Source organism: Corvus kubaryi, unplaced genomic scaffold, assembly GCF_017639235.1.
Source record: "Corvus kubaryi isolate FWS band 111438036 unplaced genomic scaffold, C.kubaryi_AGA036_p1.0 74, whole genome shotgun sequence".
NCBI lineage: Eukaryota > Metazoa > Chordata > Aves > Passeriformes > Corvidae > Corvus > Corvus kubaryi.
Window position 1 is genome coordinate 3,000,482 of NW_024582061.1, and position 18,720 is coordinate 3,019,201.

The 18,720-nt window shown below is 38.3% G+C and overlaps 1 protein-coding gene across 4 annotated transcripts in view; it reads left to right on the top strand.

Moving 5' to 3' along the window:
• The window catches only part of CCDC91 (coiled-coil domain containing 91), a 117,367-nt gene that overhangs the window by 16,837 nt on the left and 81,810 nt on the right, over positions 1–18,720 (top strand). For all 4 annotated transcript variants that reach the window (XM_042050709.1, XM_042050706.1, XM_042050707.1 and 1 more), the window contains 5 exons: positions 7,152–7,194; positions 7,291–7,369; positions 12,362–12,519; positions 15,572–15,739; positions 17,855–17,959. In XM_042050709.1, the coding sequence (XP_041906643.1) occupies positions 7,165–7,194; positions 7,291–7,369; positions 12,362–12,519; positions 15,572–15,739; positions 17,855–17,959 (540 nt within the window). In that variant the 5' untranslated portion in view covers positions 7,152–7,164. The remainder of the gene's footprint in view (positions 1–7,151; positions 7,195–7,290; positions 7,370–12,361; positions 12,520–15,571; positions 15,740–17,854; positions 17,960–18,720) is intronic.

The following is an 18,720-nucleotide window of genomic DNA, read 5'->3' on the forward strand; positions in this document are numbered from 1 at the left end:
TTCTCTCTCTCTCTTTCTCTCTCTCTCTTTCTCTCTCTCTCTTTCTCCTTCTAATAATTCTTAGATTCACTGAAGGAATTGATAGAAGAATTTTAGATATTGCCATTTGGTTTACAAATTCTGTTCTTTGTAAATCAATCCTTGACTTTTATTGTCACATTCCTTAATGTGCTGTTCTCATCCCTAAGTATTGAAACCTGGAGATTGTCCAGAATAAATGGATCAATGGATAGACCAGAAGGGTGAATAGAAGAGAAAATTCCCTGGGTATTTGCCCCAGTGCTTGACTGCTGCTGCTTGTTCAACTAAAGTCTCAGTCCTTGCAGATATTCTAAACTTGACTGTGTGTGGCGTTAAGCAATGCCTGAGCTGGCCTTGCTTTCAGATTGGGTTGCATCAGTTGTCCTGAGAGACTTTGCAAACTAAATTGAGATTCCTTTAATGTTGTGCTGCTTTATTTGGGTTGTGGAAGAAAATTCGTTACAATTGACCAGGCTTTCATTTTTCTTAAAAGTACCAGAGATTTGAGTGTAATCGATGGTAATATAAGCAACTACTGCTATAAAATAGGTGGGTTTGCATCTGCTGACTTTTTTGGGGTTGTTGGTTTGTTTTTTTGGTTTTTTTTTTTTTATTAGAAAGGTCTTAATATTATTAGAATTTAGTAAGTGTTTATTAAGTCAGTACTGGCATTGAAATCATAGAATAATTTAGGTTGGAAAAGACCTTTAGGATCATGGAGTCCAACCATTAACCTCCCACTGCCAAGGCCACCCCTGAACCACAGCCCCAAGTGCCACATCTACACGTCTTTTAAATACCTCCAGGGACTGTGATTGAACCACGTGCCTGAGCAGCCTGTTCCAATGCTTGACAACTCTTTTGGTGAAGAAATCTTCCCTAATATCCGATCTAAACCTCCCCTGGCACAGCATGAGGCCGTTTCCTCTTCTGCTATCACTTTGTACATCAGAGAAGAGCCTGCCCCCCACCTGGCTGCACCCTCCTGTCAGGGAGTGGTAGAGACTGATAATATCCCCCTGAGCCTCCTTTTCTCCAGGCTAAATGAACCAGCCTCAGTTTCCAGGGAAGAATAGAATTGCTCTGGCACATTCTGTGTTGTCTTCTTTTTCCCCATAACCTTGAAGTATCCTAATTCACTGTGTGTGTGGGCAGGCTTCTGTCCCCTGTTGAAATGAAGTTTCTAACAGCCCTGTCGCTGTGCCTTTCACTCTGGGAGCTGACCAGCACTCTGCCTCCTGGCAGGGGAGGTTTCCCACATGTCTCTTTTTGTGATGGAATCCACACTGGAATGTGATGGAGAACACTGGCATTTTGGTGATGCCTGGTTTTCACTGTCTTATGATGGGGTAGGACACACAGCATGCAGAAATGTTAAGGTGGTTTTTCTTCTTTAGGAAATTTTACAGATGCTCTAACTATATTTTCGTTTCCATTATGCTGTGCATTCATATTCTGGTCTTTCTTGGGCTAGGTATCCTTTGGGATATGTGTATTCTGTAATAAAAATTTTCCAATATATGGCTTAGTAGCTATTACAAGTTTTTAAGATGCCACATGCTTATCCTCAGCTGTAATTGGTATAGATCAGGAGAAAAGTCTGTATCAGCTGGGTAAAAGAAGAAAGTTTGTTCCTGTTTTAAAATTTGTTGAGAAGTGCTTGGAGTTTTGATGAAAGAGCCATGGGTAAAAGGGCATGTGTGTTGCTTCCAGGTGGCTGGGGATGGTCAACCCAGAGTGCCATGACCTTCCTAGAGAGTGTCCTGCAAGGAACCACTCTTCCAGGGGCAATGGCAAGCCTCCCTGGGCAGCAGGTGATTTCACCAAGTGTAGTGATTTCTCAGCTACAAGTGATTCCAGCTCTTGTGATTCAGCTCGTTGTGAAATCACCCAAGGCGAACTGGGGAACAGAGAGACAGGAGCCTCGTATAGCAGTTCCACAGAGGTGGCTTTTATTGTCCAGCAGCCCCTGTGAAGGGGAGGCCAGGGACAAGAACTCCCTGTTGAGGGGCAGAAACGGGGCTTTTATGGGAAAGGCAGGGGTTGGGGTAGAAACCAGCTAGCCAACTGGGTACAGGCTATTACCATAGAGAAACAAGGCCTGCTGGGGGTGGTTCACTTTCTCACCATGACCCAGAGGAAGGTTGCCTATCTCTGGGGAAAGTCGTCTTGGCCTCAGGCCTCTCTGCTCCAAGGGAGTGCAGAGGGCTCTTGTGCCAAGGGCTCCCAGCCCTCCACACATGTGAGCTGGTTAGATCTTGGTGATACTGAAATTTAGCATTTGCCCTGGTCTTTATCACAGAGGTATTGCCAGTGTACGTGCTTTCTAAATTACTACTTTTTAATGTTGTTTTATTGGGGATTTTTTTTTTTTTTTTTTTTTAATAAATCTCATACTTATCTAGGGTAGACTTTTTGGAGGCTGTAGTTTTGGCCAAAGATTTATTCTTCAAATGCTGTGGTCTATGCTATGTCCAGTGAAGAAACAGATAATAAGCCTGTCCTGATTGAACACATTGGATGAGGCATTTAGGAAGCACAAGAATGGAAGTAAAACTGGTACGTTGTCAGAGATAGGAGTTACCCACCCCTGGGGTTTGCCAGAAATACAAATGCAGCAGCCCCACCCTCAGCCAGCTTCATGCACATCATTCTGACAAAACAAACAGCAATACACTCTGCCAGTTTTTCCCTTAAAATGTACAAAATCCAGCCTCAAACTCAAACTTGCAGGCCAGGTTATACAGCAGTCACTTGGTTGTACCTGGCAAAATCTGGTCTCTATTACCTGGATAAATTTAGATTATCAAGTAATGGATCAGGACTTGAATAATTTGGATTCTCACTAACCAGAGGTGGATGTGAATGAGGAATTCTTCCTAATTCGCCGTTTGGTCTTTCCACCACTTTTGCCTTTTGGATGTGAAGGATACCAGGATTTCTGGTGGGATTACAACTTTCTTTCTCCCCCTAACTGTTGGAATGGGGAAGAGGGGCTTTTTTTCCCAGCTTATATTTTTCTGCCATATTCCTTGGGAATGGCTCTTGATCTTCCTGTGTATAAAGACATGATTTTGGTGTGTCTGTTAGGTAAGTGCATTTCACAAAGTTCTCATGACCTATTTTGAGCTGCTGGCCAGGCTTGGTGACTGCATTTGGCACAGAAAAGCTTGTGAGCTTCTCAGATGTGCACATCAATCTGAATAAATTCATCATGCAGCCTTACCAGCCATGCAGCAGAGAGTCTTGAGCAGCCTCATCTGAAATGCAGTGTTGACCCTGCTTTGAGCAGGAGCTTGGGTTGGATGACCTGCTGGTCTGAATTTTGGCAGAAGTTATTGTTCCTTTTGGTGGATACAAACTTGTTGATAAAACCTACTCAAAATTCAGTGGCTTGCGTATTCGTTGTCCATGGAAAGTTTCCTTCTTTCCAAGGAGTGTGACTGGAGAGCTTCTCAAGCCTTTTAGGACATGACTGTCTGAGAACTGTAATGTTTTGGAAATGACCTGGGCTGGGTGACCTACTGTGCCTTTCCAACCATAATTTCTATGACTCTGTAATTTTGAGGTTGATTTCTTGTTGCCCAATTTTACAGTTACTTAATTCCAGTATCGGGCATATTTCAAGAGACCACATTTAGTCATGGTAAGACTGTGTGGGTTGTTTTGTCTTTTTCTGTTATTTTTCAAATCCTGAAGATTGTCAGCACTTAATGTATTCTTTCCTATTCCAGTGCCACAAATAATGTTCCTATCCTGTGAGGAAAGAAAAGTCTGATTCCCCATTTTGGAATAGATGGTTGCTTAAAAGAACTTGCTCCCAAATTTGTTACAGTTCTAAGGAGAGGAGTTAGGCTAGTTCTGTTATTTATTTGTACCAGAAATGCATTTCCATCATGAGAATAAGGGGTAGAATTGAGAAAATATGTATTTGGTCATATTTTCAGCATTGTTATCAGTTACATTTTTAATGAATTATTAATAATTTTTTTTTAGAGCTAAATGAGCATGTATTTTGAGGACTGTGAAAGTCTCCTATTTCTTTTTCTAAACAGTTCCTATAACATTGGTGTGGCCCTTTTCCCTTCTCCCTGCAGAAGGCTCCCTTTTTATACGAGAAGAGATCGTATTTTGGGAAAGACATCTCCTAATAAGAACTCTTGCACCAACACTCTTTGAAAAGAACCACATCCTTTGAGTTTCTGAAGTGCCTTACCTTAGCATCCTCAGGATTTATTCCATCCTTTCTATCCTAATCTGCCACTTGCATATTTGTGACACACGCTGAGTTTGCCAGTTTCTGGTATTTTTAGGTTTTTGTTTGTCCACAGCCAACAAAGCATGGAAACAAATCAGAATTTCATTTTGAAAGAGAGGTGCATGTATGTGTATGAATATATGTTATACACACCCAAAGAGCAAACAGACCTAGCTGGGGGAGAATCACTTAGCCTGGAATTCCTGTGGGGTCTCAGAAGAACTGGAAATTGGAGGATTAACAGCTAGGTGTGAAAACACCATTGGTACTACAGAGACTTGCTTGGAGTTTGTTTATCTTTTATTCCATTGGAGTGATACGTGGAACAATTCATAAATTAATCATGCTGTTACAGCCACAAAATGTCTGTGTTTAAAATTTTATGGAGTGAAGGTAATCTTAGGTCAAAATAGTCCTGGGATTGTTACCAGACTTAAAAAACTCTATATGAAATGCAATAAAAAATATGATGGATTCAATAACAGGTTGCTCTCCAGTTTTGCTTCTGCCCTACATTCTTTTTCTGTATCAAAAGTTCCGTTTTATTTATGCATAGTTTCTTATAAATGTTCTTGTAGCAGAAATGGAAATCCTCAGATGTTTTCCTTACAGGGCCTTCTGTCTTTACTGCCTCAGGTCAGTGTTGTATTTGAAGAGAAATCAAAGTAGTTAATCACTTCTTAGAACATGATTTTTCATATTTTCTATTTTTGTTTGCCTTTTATTTTTTTTAAGAGCCTCTCCATTTTAGCATGCCTTTCCAAAATTGCTTTAATTCCTGTTGAACTCCTCTGAACTTGTTCCAGTTTGTGTTTTTAAAATACAGTGCTGAGTGTACTTTGCCTGGTTGAGACATAACCAGTTCTGAGATGATGGGAATAACGTCTCTTGCACTTTGTGGCGAAAATCTGCTTTGAAGGAACTTTGTGTAGAGCCTTTAAGACCTGTTGATGTGATACAGAGTGTGTAGATGAAATACCTTTCTAAAGGCTCACTTTCTCCAGCTGGCTGCTCTGCCTGCTACCTGAAACACTGTGTTTTGCAGTGATGGTGACAATCACCAGTCTGGTTTGGGTGGTTTTTCCCAGAATGTGGCATGAATAATGTGACATTCTCCATTTGTGCTGCCTGCGTCGGCAGTCCTGTGCTGTCCACACAACCTCCCTCCATTGTTTGTGCACACATGTGCTGTGTTCTTGAGCTATGTAGTAAAGCTCTGAATGTTGATAGAATGCATGAATGTTTGACCAATTAACCTTAGCATTGATGGCAAAAATACCTAACTACCTTCTTTCTCTCTTGGAAAATGAACCAGCACAAAACCCAGCTGACACAAAGCCAACAAAACCCCTCATAGTCCCTAAAAAGATACTTAATTCTTCCACCATATGTGAATATTGAACAATACTTTAATTTAAACAAGTATTTCTTCTTACACTGTGACAGTGATGATTTGTCATCAAATCATAGAATGGTATGGGTTGGAAGGGACCTTAAAGATCACCCAGTCCCACAGCAGGGACACCTTCCACTATCCCAGGTTGCTCAGAGCCCCATCCAACCTGGCCTTCAACATTTTCAGGGATGGGGCAGCCACTGCTGCTCTGGGCAGCCTGTGCCAGGGCCTCCCCACCCTCACAGGGAACAATTTCATCCTAACATCCAACCTAACCCTACTCTCTTGTAAATAGTCACTTTCCATCTTTTCTGCAGTAATAAAAGTTTATCCAGCCTATAGACTGTTTTAACTGAAATCAATTAGCCTTATAAACATTTTAACAGTCTATAGAGACCATAAAGGTTTTTTGGATCGTCCTTCATTTACATATCAGAATTATAGATACATATTTTGCTAAATACATTATGCTTTTCTTTCAACAGCTTTGAAAATCTTGAGTTACTTTCATTAGCTGAGTAACTTAGCCTGCATTTTTTTAAAAGGAACTGCAATTTAACTATAAATATATCCAAATGCCACAGAATTCAGGGCTACAAGTCAAAAATGCTGATCAGTTTGTAAAATCTTAATCAGCCCCTCCATGAAACCTAGGGACGGACCTCTGTGGTAGCAGAAAAATTTCCAGAAATTCACCACAGTCTTTTTCCAAGCTGCAGTTTGTTCTGCTGTTGCCAGACAGCTAAAAAGAGATGGGAAAACCAGGAAATCTTTTTGGATTTAATCACAGTGCTGATTTGGAAAAGCAACTTAACAATGGAAAATATTTTTTATACTTTAAATCATAAACACAAAACTATACAATTTCCATGGTAGATCATGACTTAAGTAAGATAGATTGTTTTCCTTATGAGTGAAGATAACCCTTCATTTTGGAATCTGGTCATCAGAAGTCCTATTCCCACGACATATTTATGTATTCATATGTTTATTTTTAATATATATATCCAGACCAGGTTACTTGATGGTTGTAGTACCATTTGTTGAGGTATGGGGGCCTGTTTGCTATGCCTGAGGTCTTTAAGTATAACTTTGAAGGTAACATCTTTCTATTTTCCCCTATGAGAAAGCTTTCCCAGCATTTTTACTTTCATGTTGAACGATGTTGATGGGCAGTGCTTATGTTTTCCCCTGAGGTTATTCAGATTCCGTTGTAAAATACCCACTTTTTTGTATTTAACTCGATGAATAAAGAAGTGCTTCTTAAGCAAGACCTTGCAGTTCTCGCCCTTGCATCCTCTGTGTGAAAACGTCCTTATTTAGGTCCATTGTTCTGTTGTAGGACTTACAAATGATGGAGATTTCAGGTAGGCTGTGGAGATGAGACTGGAGGGAAGGACTGATTGCTCATTTCTGAGTGAGCAGGGGATGAGGTTATGAAAATGTTTTAAAATCAAGATTTCTTTTGTGTTCTAGTGCCTACTGAAAGATGGATGATGATGACTTTGGAGGATTTGAGGTATGTTATTTGGATTGCTTTGCTTTGAAATTTAACTATTTTCAACTATTTTATGGACTTTTGTAAAATATGTAACAATTTCTTTTTTGTTTCCAGGCAGCAGAGAGTTATGAGTTTGGAAATGGTGAAAAGCAGACCACATCTCCTGCTATTGCTTGGGCAGCATTTCCTACAGGTATTGACAGAATCACTGTAAAAAATCTTAATATTTTATTGCTGTCCTTAGTATTCACTGTAACAGTTAGTGCTTAGAAGGGTGTGTACAATAAAACAATACACAATAAAAGACTAGCCAGAGGTCAAAACTTGGGAAGCTCTACTTCTCAAAGTTAAACTTTATTGAGGAATGAAAGAGAAATTCAGTTTATACAGTTGAAAAGGAATGGAGCTTCATCATTCAAAGGATATTCTTTACTTTTGAGTGTGGAAGATCTGTTGCAAATTGTGGGAAAACAGAAAAAGTAGCCTGTGAAGAAGTCTTCTACTTCTTTTGAGGAAAAGGGCAGGGATGAGAATGATCTTTTTTTACTTAAGCCATTTATAAAGTTGAAAATTATATTACGTATTATTTATCTCAAGCAGAAGCAGAAACATTAGGGAACTATTTTATTAATTTATATAAAGGCCTGGTGCCTGTCTGGATTTTAAGAAATTGATAGAAGTGTATTGATAAATATATATTGTCAGTAGAACTAAAAGATTATGGAGGTGTTTTGTTGTGGTCTAGATTTCACTCTTTTCACAAAAAGAAACATCACTTTTGCAGCATCGGGGGAAAAAAAAAACAACAGCAACCCATATTGTATTGTTAAGCAGAAAAAATTATGCAAAATAAGGCAGGTTTTTTTCTCCATATGATCTCTCTATAAATCGTGTTCTTAAAATGTTTTTATGAATTTATTTCTGGCTTTCATCTGTTACAGAATAATTAGTTTTATTTGTCATCGAAACAGAGGAAAACAAATACTAAGGAAACTAGATTTTTCCAAATAACTTTATTATTCATCTTGTCATTTTGACTGATATCCAAAATTACTGCTTAAATTCAGTAGTATGTCTGAATGTGTTTAATAAATTAAATCCAGTATAGCTGTGCAGTGTCTGTCAGTGAAGTGCAATTAAAATCCTGTAAGGTGTGTAGTATTGAAATTATTTGTACATAACAGAGAAGTTTTTCGTATGATTTTAAGTGACACAGAAGTCCTAGGGTAGGTTATACCAAGGTATTTTAAGTATTTCAAAATCAAAAGTAAACTCCTGTATTCTGAATATTTTATTACTGTAAAATCTTTACATGACTTTTTCATGCAAATGTTGCTGTGAATAAATTAGTTTATTGCAATAGGCAAGATTTTGATAGTTTTGGTCAAGTGCTTCTTAGGCATTGACTGGTAAATTGAGGTTTTTAGTAGCAGAAATAACTGAATTTTCTGCCCAAAGTTATCTACATATAAGAGGCTCTTTTCTTTACCCTAGAAATTACTCTGTAAGGCTTGCTGAAAAATTCAAATATATTGTGGTGCTGTTGAGGTGATCTTGATAAATTTGGGGGGTCATACCGTTATCTACACCCATGATTTGATGAACTTTCCAGAGGAGGAGTTACTCATCTCATAAATTTCCTACGTATCTGATGTTTGTAAGTTATAAAACAAAACACTGAAGCCTGTGGCCATATTTTACAGTGTGCAGACAGAATTCAGAAATTATTTCTAAGGCCTCAATGGTGATTTTAGTGCAATTTTGCCCTTGAAATTGATCTTGGGCTTCTTATTATCTTTCTGATAGTATGGGCCACATGGCCTTAGATTTAAAATGTTAGGATGGTAGATGTAATTACTTTTCTTCTAGAAGAGTTTGCCTTTGGAAGAATAAAATGTGGGGAAGAGCTTTGTGCTGTGAGTTATCAGAAATCATCTTGAGGGTACAATGGAGTGGTTTTTCCCCACTGTGAACACAAATCCAGTCTTAAACTTTCTACCTGAATGTTACTTGTAATTGAAAATGTTCAGGGATACAGCTTTCAGTGTATACAGTATAATTTAAAGTGTGCTTGAATTTTAATATCAAGACAAGGGGAGTTGAGGAAGGAAATTTAATTTTTTTTGGGGGGGGGGTGGGGAGGGTAATTTTAACAGCTGAAACCTACATGAAGGGGAAATGTGCTACAAGTAGTTTGCAACATTCTACAAGAATATGTCAAATTATGATTATACAGTCTTTTGCTCAGAGCCCTACTGACATATCACTTTTAATTGCTGGATAAAGGTAACATCCAATTAGAAAATATTACCCGTGTGGTACATTTGTTATTCAGTGTCCTCATGCTGAAACTCAGTACGAAGGATAAGGCTCAATGGAATGTTGATTTAACAGTTCACGTTCATCTACTTGGTTTTGTTTTCAGAATTTCTGATCCCCCAGGGATTTTAATAATTATTTGAGCTTCATTACTATAGCATAGAGACACAGAATTTTCCTTGCATTAGCAAGATTGCAGGCTGTCCCTGATCTCTGCTTCTCTTAGCAAAGTGCATGGTTCTGGCAGTTCTTACATACAAACCTATGATAGAATATTCTTAATATTGGGAAGCCAGGGCTTCAGAAATTAGTAGATACTTTTTAAGTACAGTTCTGGCAATAAATTGCATCTGCATCTCATTTCAGCTTTCTTGGTCTTAGGACTTTTGGTATACCTGTAATTGAGTGCCTGCTTCTTTTCTTTATGGTGCTGGAGCTTTGATCAATGAACAATAAATTTATTTGGAAATTCATCAAGACTATCAGACTTAGCCTGTTAGAGTCAGGTCAGGTAGTTCTATCAGAGGCAAGTTTTTGTTTCATGGGTTGTGAAACTGTTCCATTGTGGTAACTAAAGCATAGTAAGCAGGAATGATTTAGGGGTTCTCTTTTTAAGCGAATTTTGAGCTGAACTAAAATGCAATTTCACCAGTATATACACAAGAGGAATGAATTAAGAGAGCTTGAATTACAGACATAGCATGTGTAATTCTAGGAATGTCTAATTTATGAATCTTTAACATTGCTGAAAAGTGAAAAGAAGGTTTTGCAAAAAAGATGTTTGAATGATACCTTGGATAGTTGCCACCTTTTCTTGTCTTCTGCAAGGTCATGTGTTTAGCTGAAAAATTTAAACCACAATGTTCAGAAGTGCTCACCAGTTGTTGCTCCTCATTTCCTAGGTTTCATTTTGACAACTTCAGAAGTGGGGATTTTGTTTCTGGTTTGGGGTTTTTTTTCCCCTTCAAGATGCTAAGCATTTATTACTGTAATTAGAAAAACTGAAAGCTCCACCTGATTGTAGAAGATTCCATGTAAAACTCTACTACCTGAAAAATGGAGTTTTATTTCTAGGATTGGACACCCCAAAATAAGTGAATACCTAAAGCTCTAATCTCAGTGAGTCTACATGAGTCTCACATTCCTCCTATGTGCCCAGTCTCAGTGGCTGCTTTTACTTTTGTGATAAATGATTTATGTGTGAGCTGTGCCTGTGCTATGGCGATGCTCACCAGAGGCTGAACACTCACATCACAAGGATCATGTTCAGTTTTTCCATTTGAGTTGACAGTTTTAGTAAGAGAGCCACTTGTCTGCTCAGTCAGAAATTGCCTGGTACTTTATTTTAGCTGGTTTTCCGTCAGGTGGAAATTGATTTAAAGTGAGACTCAGGGTGTTAAGGGATAGTATAAAGCAGAGACTTTAATGTTTGTTTAGATGCAAAAAGATCATCTTCTATAGATGCAAAAAGATCATCATCTATGTCACTTCACTGCTGCTCGAACTGACAGAGTAGGTAATTGTTAGAGGAAGCTGCCTTTGAAAGCAGACATTTGGAATGGGAGTTTTATGTTAAGGTGCATAAACGAAAGCCAAAAAAGTCCCATTTCCGGTTCTGGAGAAGAGTTAACTATTAAAATGCAGTTACCCAAACTGGTTGCTGTTCTGTTTGTACTCTCCTCTAGGCTTTTCAGACAAGTTTCCATTTTCTGCTGAGCTATGATTTTTTTTTTTCTATATTTTTGTCCACATCCGAATCTACTATCACTGCAATTATCCCACTGATATTTTTCTGCCTCATGGTCTATTTTCTGTCTTCTTTTTGTTCAATGAGGTTTGCATGTTCCTCTATGTTATACCTGAATCCTAGAACTGAGAGCTGAAGAAGATGGGACAGAGAGTGCCTGGATTCAAGGATTAGTGTGTCCTTTTGAATGCCTTGAGGCCAGTTGTACACACTGGTTTGTGCTGAGTACTTGTGCAGTATTAAACAGTGATACCCAGAGGCTGAGCCTTGCTCCAGGCTAGTGGCATCTTTTACATGTTGCCAGAGTTGTAGTAATGATGTGAGCTGCTTTTTCTGAAACAACTGGATGTGCTTTTTTTGCCTATTGCAAAGACACACCTGGAGCTGACAGTGTCAAAGCTTGAAGGACTTTGCTGTTCAATTAAAAATGTATGCAATGCTTCCTCTTTTCCTTTATTTTTATTTAGTTTGTTTAGTTTATGTCTTTTTTAAAAACAAGATTTTCTGTTGTGCCAGGTTGGTAGTGCTGATCCACTGTTCAGGGCTTTTATGGCATAACTGGAATTTGGTATGGAAGCGCTCTCAGTCTGGTGTTAATTCCACTTAAATTTTATTAGCTAGACAGTTAATTTATTTTGTTGTCTTTTTATCTCTTATAAAATATAAAGCTGCTTTATTACGTGTGTTGGCAAACTGTTTGTATGTGGCTTCTAAGACAGCTGTGGATTTTTTTAACTTAAAAATGTATAAAACTTGGGAAATTACAAGTAAAGTTTTCCAGTTGACTGAAACTGAGTAAAGATCATGCTGAAGCTGAGAGGTTTCGTGAATCAAAAGAGACAGAGTTGAAAGTGATAGTTTTGAGAGCTGTTGTCTTGTAAAACCTCTGTGTAAGTTGTCTCAATTTATTGTGGCTACAATTTTGAATGTCCCCCAATTGATACTACTGAAAAACAGGCACTTTGTGTGGAATTACTCTTCATTGCAATTGGATTATAAGAGATGCATAACCTTACATTAGTGTGACTAGACTTGTGATGGGTTTTGCTAGGCATGGACTCCAGAAACAGAATTAATTTTTGGATGGTTCTTCATATTGTGTGTGTTTTCTGTTTCTAGTACCTGAAGTCCATAGATCTCCTGATGTTCTCCTGGAGCACTCTGTGCCTTCTTCCTGCCTGCTTCCTTCTGACCCCTTCATTTTATCAAGTGATAATGTGGCAGCAGCTATTCAAACAGGCAAGAGTGGGATAAATCCAGCTGTTCTTGAAGAGCAGGTAAACCCACAATTTTTGAGCTTCAGTGTGGGAACTCAATGTATTAAAATATCAGTGTTGCATCTTTTCCGTGCACATTTAAGTTGAAATGCTTTTTAAGGGCAAAAGGTCCTTGGATTTATGTGATGCAGACTTCGAAGTAAAATGATTTTTAAAAGTGTTTATGAAACCTAGAACTGATAGAAACCATACTGCTTTGCTATGAACTGCAAGAGAGATAAGTGCATTAGAGTTATTAAAAGTTAAAGGCATGCTGATGGTGCTGGGCATCCATGAAGAAAACATCAGCATGTAGGAAACATCAGCAGGAAGGTTCTCTCAAAAAAAATCGGTTACTGTTAAGGCTGTAAAGATTACAGATGTATTTATATGTCATTCTCCTAAGTTTTCTCACGTGGTTTTAGGACTAGGTTTTTAGGATTTTCAAGGATGGGGCTCGGACCAATCTGGTCTAGTGAAATGTTCATGCCAGGGCATTGGAATGAGATGATCTTCAAGGTCCCTTCCAACCAAAACGATTCTGTGATTAGAGAATTAACATTTAATCTTTACATAATTATAATCAAATTAATTTTAGGGGGATTATATTTTATTTTGCTTTATTTTTTCCCCATTACTTTTAAAGTTGGGGGGAGGTTGTTGTTGTTTTTGTTTGTTTTGTTGGTTTGTTGTTGTTTTGGTCTTCTGGGTTTTGTTTTTTGGTTTTTTGTGGTCTAACACAGTTGTAGTTGTGGGATCTTAATCTCTCCCTGTGGCTGCAGTGCTGCTGAGAACTGATCTTTGTTTCTTTCTGGGGTGTGAAAATGTTTACTTTTTAGCTACACTACTAGGTGAGAAAGGAAGGGAAAAGTCTTTCTGCCTTGAGGTTATCACAAGAATTTTGTCAGAATCACAAGAGCTGCTGCAGATGAGACTTCAATAGGTCTACCCTTCCAGGTTTTTTATTGCCATTAATTGCAGTGGCCCCCATTTGAGCATGCAAATTCATTGTAAACTTCCTTGTTTCAGGATGTGGAGTAGTATATATTTGAATTAGAAAATGCTGTTGCCTCACTTGGAACCAATCAATGTTTTGGGCTAATTGTCAACCCTCCTGTTTTCAGCACTTCCTTGGTTTCTTACTCTTCAGGTAGACTCATCAAGTCTTAAGGCTGCTCCTGGTGAAAGCTGAATTTCACAATCAAGTCATATTTTCATTTTCTGATCATTTAAAAGCATTTCTTTAGAGCTATTTAAACAACATGCACAAAATACGGGTTTTGCTTTAGCTGAGTCTTATTTTTTTCCTTTGTGGAGCATCTGTATGTTCACACTTCCAGAAGGACTGTGGCACCAATTGTGAATTAATTAATTAGTTACTGTTTTATGTTTGTTCCCAGGCTTATGTTCTGGGGAAAGGCTATAAAAAGTGGAGATGTGCCCAGATGCAAATGATATCAAAGAAATTATTAACTCTAAAAGTTGTGGAGTTGGTTTTTTTGAAAGGAAGGAGTTTTTGTTTTCCTTTATTGACTGATGCCAGACAGGGTAATTTTCTGTGCTGAAGGCTCTTCATCTGGCTCTATGACGAAGTTTTGATAAGTAAATTTCTTTTACTGGCAGGATGATCAGAAAGTGATTTTCTTCAGCCACCACAGATCCTGCCTTTTTTAATTTTGGCTAACAGTGAATAACCTTCAGCCTTTCTTGTTTGAGCTAGTCCAGCAATTTTAGCTTTTGTGTTCTCTGGAAAGGGCGCTTGGGTTATTCCAGAACACTAAGGCTTAGGGGTATTTTTTAAAACTATAAAGTCATTTAGTTGGGTAATCTTACAGAAAAGTAAGAAGTACACTTTGTTACTTCAGACTAACTGTGTGTGTAAATTCTAGTTGTAGTCCATGTTTCAGTTTTTCTCATCTTGTTCTGGTCAGCTACGGGCAGAACCATCATTCCATAAACTCTGTAATGCAGGAAATAGTACAAATTAAAGTACTTTATTAGCAAGTTCTGCTGAAGGGAGTTGAGAGCAGGTCCTTTAACGTTATTTTGAAATGGAGATGACTTTGCACTTAGGAGTAAACTAAAGGAAAGTGGTGGACATAAAACTAAAATAAAATATTCTTACACCTATTAGAGGGAGATGTTAGGAGAACTGTATTCTTTTATAATTCTGTGTCCAGAGCCTCTTGAGGTTTCAAGTAAAAAAACCCTTCACTATTACAGGTTCCATACTCACAGTTTTTGGTGGTGCCAGACTCTGACATTGAGTAGTACCCAGAAATGGAACTGGCACATATGGCTTCTCTTTGCTTCTTACAGGAGAATTTGGAGCACAAACTGCAGTTTTCTTTCTGAGTGTTTTGTTTACTGTATCTTATATATTCATGTACAGTCAAGATCTCAGCTGGTTTTGTTCATTACTTTATTTGAATCCTTTGAGAGATACTTATTTATTGGAAAGTCAATGCATTATCGTATGAGTGTATGTTTGGAGTAAAAGGTGCTAGGGGTGTGGATTAGGTCAGATCAGTCAAACCTTTCTTTAATGAAGACATTGAGATGTTCCTTTCACCACCCAGATCTCAAGCATGCTTGGCTTTCAGATTGTTCAAAAAGTGGCAGCTGAATTAATTTAGCAGCTTTTTCCTTGGAGTTCTTTTGCTGCAAAATGAACAAGATTTTGTCCCCTCCTTTATTTTTTTTAAGATGGGAGAAATAAAGCTTTGAATTTTGTTAATGATACCCCAAAATTTTTTAAAGATCACCTAATTTATTTGTGTTCTTTTCTGAAAGCATAGACTTATTATCAGGGTCTTGCCTGTTTTCTGTACTTCAACAGTTTACTGAAATAGCAGTAACTAAATGTTGTAGAAATGTTTGAATTACTTTTATCCTCTTAGTCTAGCCTAAGGATGAGATACTTATTTTAGCACAAAGCCTTCGTATTCCTTTTCTGTGACCACTGTTTGCCGTGTGTGTTGGATGAAAACATGGAATGACTAATCCAAGGAGAATTTGTTTCCCTGATGCATTGAGAGAGATGATTCAGTTCCACTTCTCTCCTATGAATTAGGCTCAAGCAGATATTCCAGTTGCCTCTTCAAATGTAATTGAAGACAAGACTTTAGCTGATGCTGAGACAAAGAGAGCAAATGAACCCAAGAGCTGCCTTCAACAAGCTGTTGCAAACCTCGAAATCAAGCTTTGCAGTGCTGAAGAAGAAAAATTTAAAATCAAAAAGGTATGAATAGTTTTTTTGAAGGAAAACATTTGGCATTCATATAGAATTTAAATGTAGGTGGAACTGGCAGAGGTTTGGAATACATTTGAAATTCATTTTTTTCATAGAAATTAGCTGAATTCCTGAGAAACTGGCCAAATTTAGAATCATAGAATCATGAAGGTTGGAAAAGACTTCCAAGACCATCAGTTCAACCTGTGACTGATCCCCACCTTGTCACCAGCACAGAACACTGAGTGCCACATCCAGGCATTCCCTTCAGGGGCACATCCAGGGATGGAGACTCCACCACCTCCCTGGGCAGCCCCTTCCAATGCCTGACCACCCTTTGCATGAGGAAATTCTCCCTGATGTCCAACCTGAACCTTCCCTGGCACAGCTTGAGGCCGTTTCCCCTCCTGTCCTGTCCCTTGTTCCCTGGGAGCAGAGCCTGACCCCCACCTGGCTACAAGACGTAAGGTCCCCTTGAACCTCTGTTTTTTCCAGGCTGAGCCCCTGCTGCTCTCTCAGCCTCTCCTCATCAGATTTGTGCTCCAAACCCTTCCTCATCTCTATTGCCCTTTTCTGAATGCTCTCCAGAGACTGGCCAGAACTGGGCATACCACTCAACTTAGCCAGAATACTGGTTTTTTATGTCTGATGTCTATTTTGGGCTGAATATTTCTAAAGTGTCAGGAAAAAACCCCATTTTTTTAGCCTGAGAGGTAAAAAAAAAAATAAAACAAAACCAAAAAACAACAAAACCCCAACACCAAAAAAACTCCAAGACAAACTTGCTCAGCATGATCCATGTGGCTTTGTTTTGACTTTTTTTTTTTGGGGGGGGGGAAGGAGCTCTGGTAGCTAAATTCTTCATATTCCTTCTGACCTGAATGTAATAAGAGCACCAAGCAGGGCTGTGCCTGTAGTTACACATCTGAGTTAGCAAAAGGTCACTGAGGCATGGGAGAGTGAGTTTAACTTCTGTTATTCTTAATACTGTTTCTTGGGAGCCCTCAAGTTGTGCTGTGGAAGGAGCAAAGAACTTGTTGGAAGTGAGAATGAGGGTGAATAACTCGAGCCAAGGATAAGGAGGTCTGCAGAGGGCTGGTTTTGCTAAGTGTATGAAGGAAAGGTTGGAAGGGAAGCAGCAATGCAGGCTGGAAGAGGAGACAGGTTGAGAGAGGCTCTGGGTTGGTGTCCCTCAGTCTGTTTCTATCTCAACAGTGGAATCTCTCAAACTGTTTTTACTGTTTTGTCCAAAGGCAGGGTTGAACTAAGCAAACCTGCTCTTTCTGTCCTCCTCATGACCCTCTCAGTCGTGCCTTTGTTTGAATAGCTGTGCAGTGACCTGGCAGGTCGTTTGTTTCTATACTGGCTTCCTGCGTGGCTTGGAGAAAATAGTTGTTCTTGAGCAACTGAAAGGGTGCCAGCAGCTATGTACAATAGCAATGGCTGCATTAAGGAAAAATAAAAATCTTTAGCTCTTTGTACAGTGAATAATTTTGAAGTTTATTGTCAGTGGTGTTATTCTCCTTCCTCTCTGTTGGTTCATGTTGGGCAGGCTTCCAGAGTGGCTCTCATTGAGACCCCAGAATATTTTAAGGTTTTATTCATTTTGGAGATGTAGACAGAGATCATTGTATACATGCATATGTCTTATAGGATTCCTGCCTTTTCAGTGAAAACACTGGCTAACAGTACATTTAATATGCTGCTTTTCAAGTGCAGAAATGCAGAGCAAGATATTAAAAATATGGAAATAATTGGAATAGAATAGAACAGTTCCAGTTGGAAGGGACCTGTAACAACAGGTCCAGCTGCCTGAACCCTTCAGGATTCAGGAGAAGTTAGAGGATGTTATTAAGTGCACCTTGGCCACTTCACATAGGTCATTCCTTATACATGGGACATGCTTTGGGTTTTAAATACCTCACACTTGAAAATACTGCCTCAATTTAAAGACTGCAGTCAGAGTTTTCTTGCACAACCCTTTATCTCTGTGATAATTAAGGTAGCAAATATCACAGTGTTCAGAAATTAGATTAGTTCGAATAATTGACCGAATTTGTATTTTCGCAATTCGCCAATGTTTGTAATGTCATGGTTGTTTTTTTTTTTTTTCAAACTTTATAGGAATTGGAATATTTGCTGGAAAAACATAGTGTGCTAGAAATGGATTTCTTGAAGGAAAAAAAAGAAAAAGTGCTTCCACATCAAGATCGTTACAAGACACTCCAGGTAATTTCTTTCTTGTTCTATCTTTGTTTTTCAGGAGGGTTTTGTATAGAGTGTATTTATGTCCAACAAATATTCTTTTAAGCATCTATGGGCCTGCTCCAAAGCCTTTGAATTTAAAGAATTTCTAAGATTTTTAGATCAGAGCCTGATATTTGATGTCATCAGGAATGTAAGTTTAATATCCCACTTGCCTAACTACATTTTTGTAACTCAGATCACTCTTCCTTGTTAGGATCTATTTCAAAAAACAGATGAAAAGAAAACCACTTAGCACAGTAGTTGTGTTTTAACAGCATGACTTAGTGTGTTCTAGAGTGCTGTGGCCAGTTACTTGTGCTGTCTTACCTAACATCAATATGGAATAATTCATAGTGCATAATAAAAATCTGTAAAGTGTAACTAGATGATAGACAGTGGAATTAGAATTGCTTCCATTGTAAAAGTTAACATCATTCATTAAATAAATGTGTAAAGTTTCACATCCCAGAGACAATTTTCATTGAAGTTTTTGGTCATCTTCTAGTGTTAGAGCACAGCAAACTGTATTTCAGCATTTCAGAAATTTGTGTCTGTAACTCAGCTTCACTTAATTTTTTTGCTGCTGTGGATGATCTTTAATAGCTATTGTATTGTTTCCCATTTGTGCTTAATGGTTGCTGTAATAATTTGTTTTGAATTCCTGACAGCAGTACATTCTGGAATTTACAGTAATACAATTATCTAATACTGCTTTTTCGTTTTTGTGTGTAACACTTTACTCA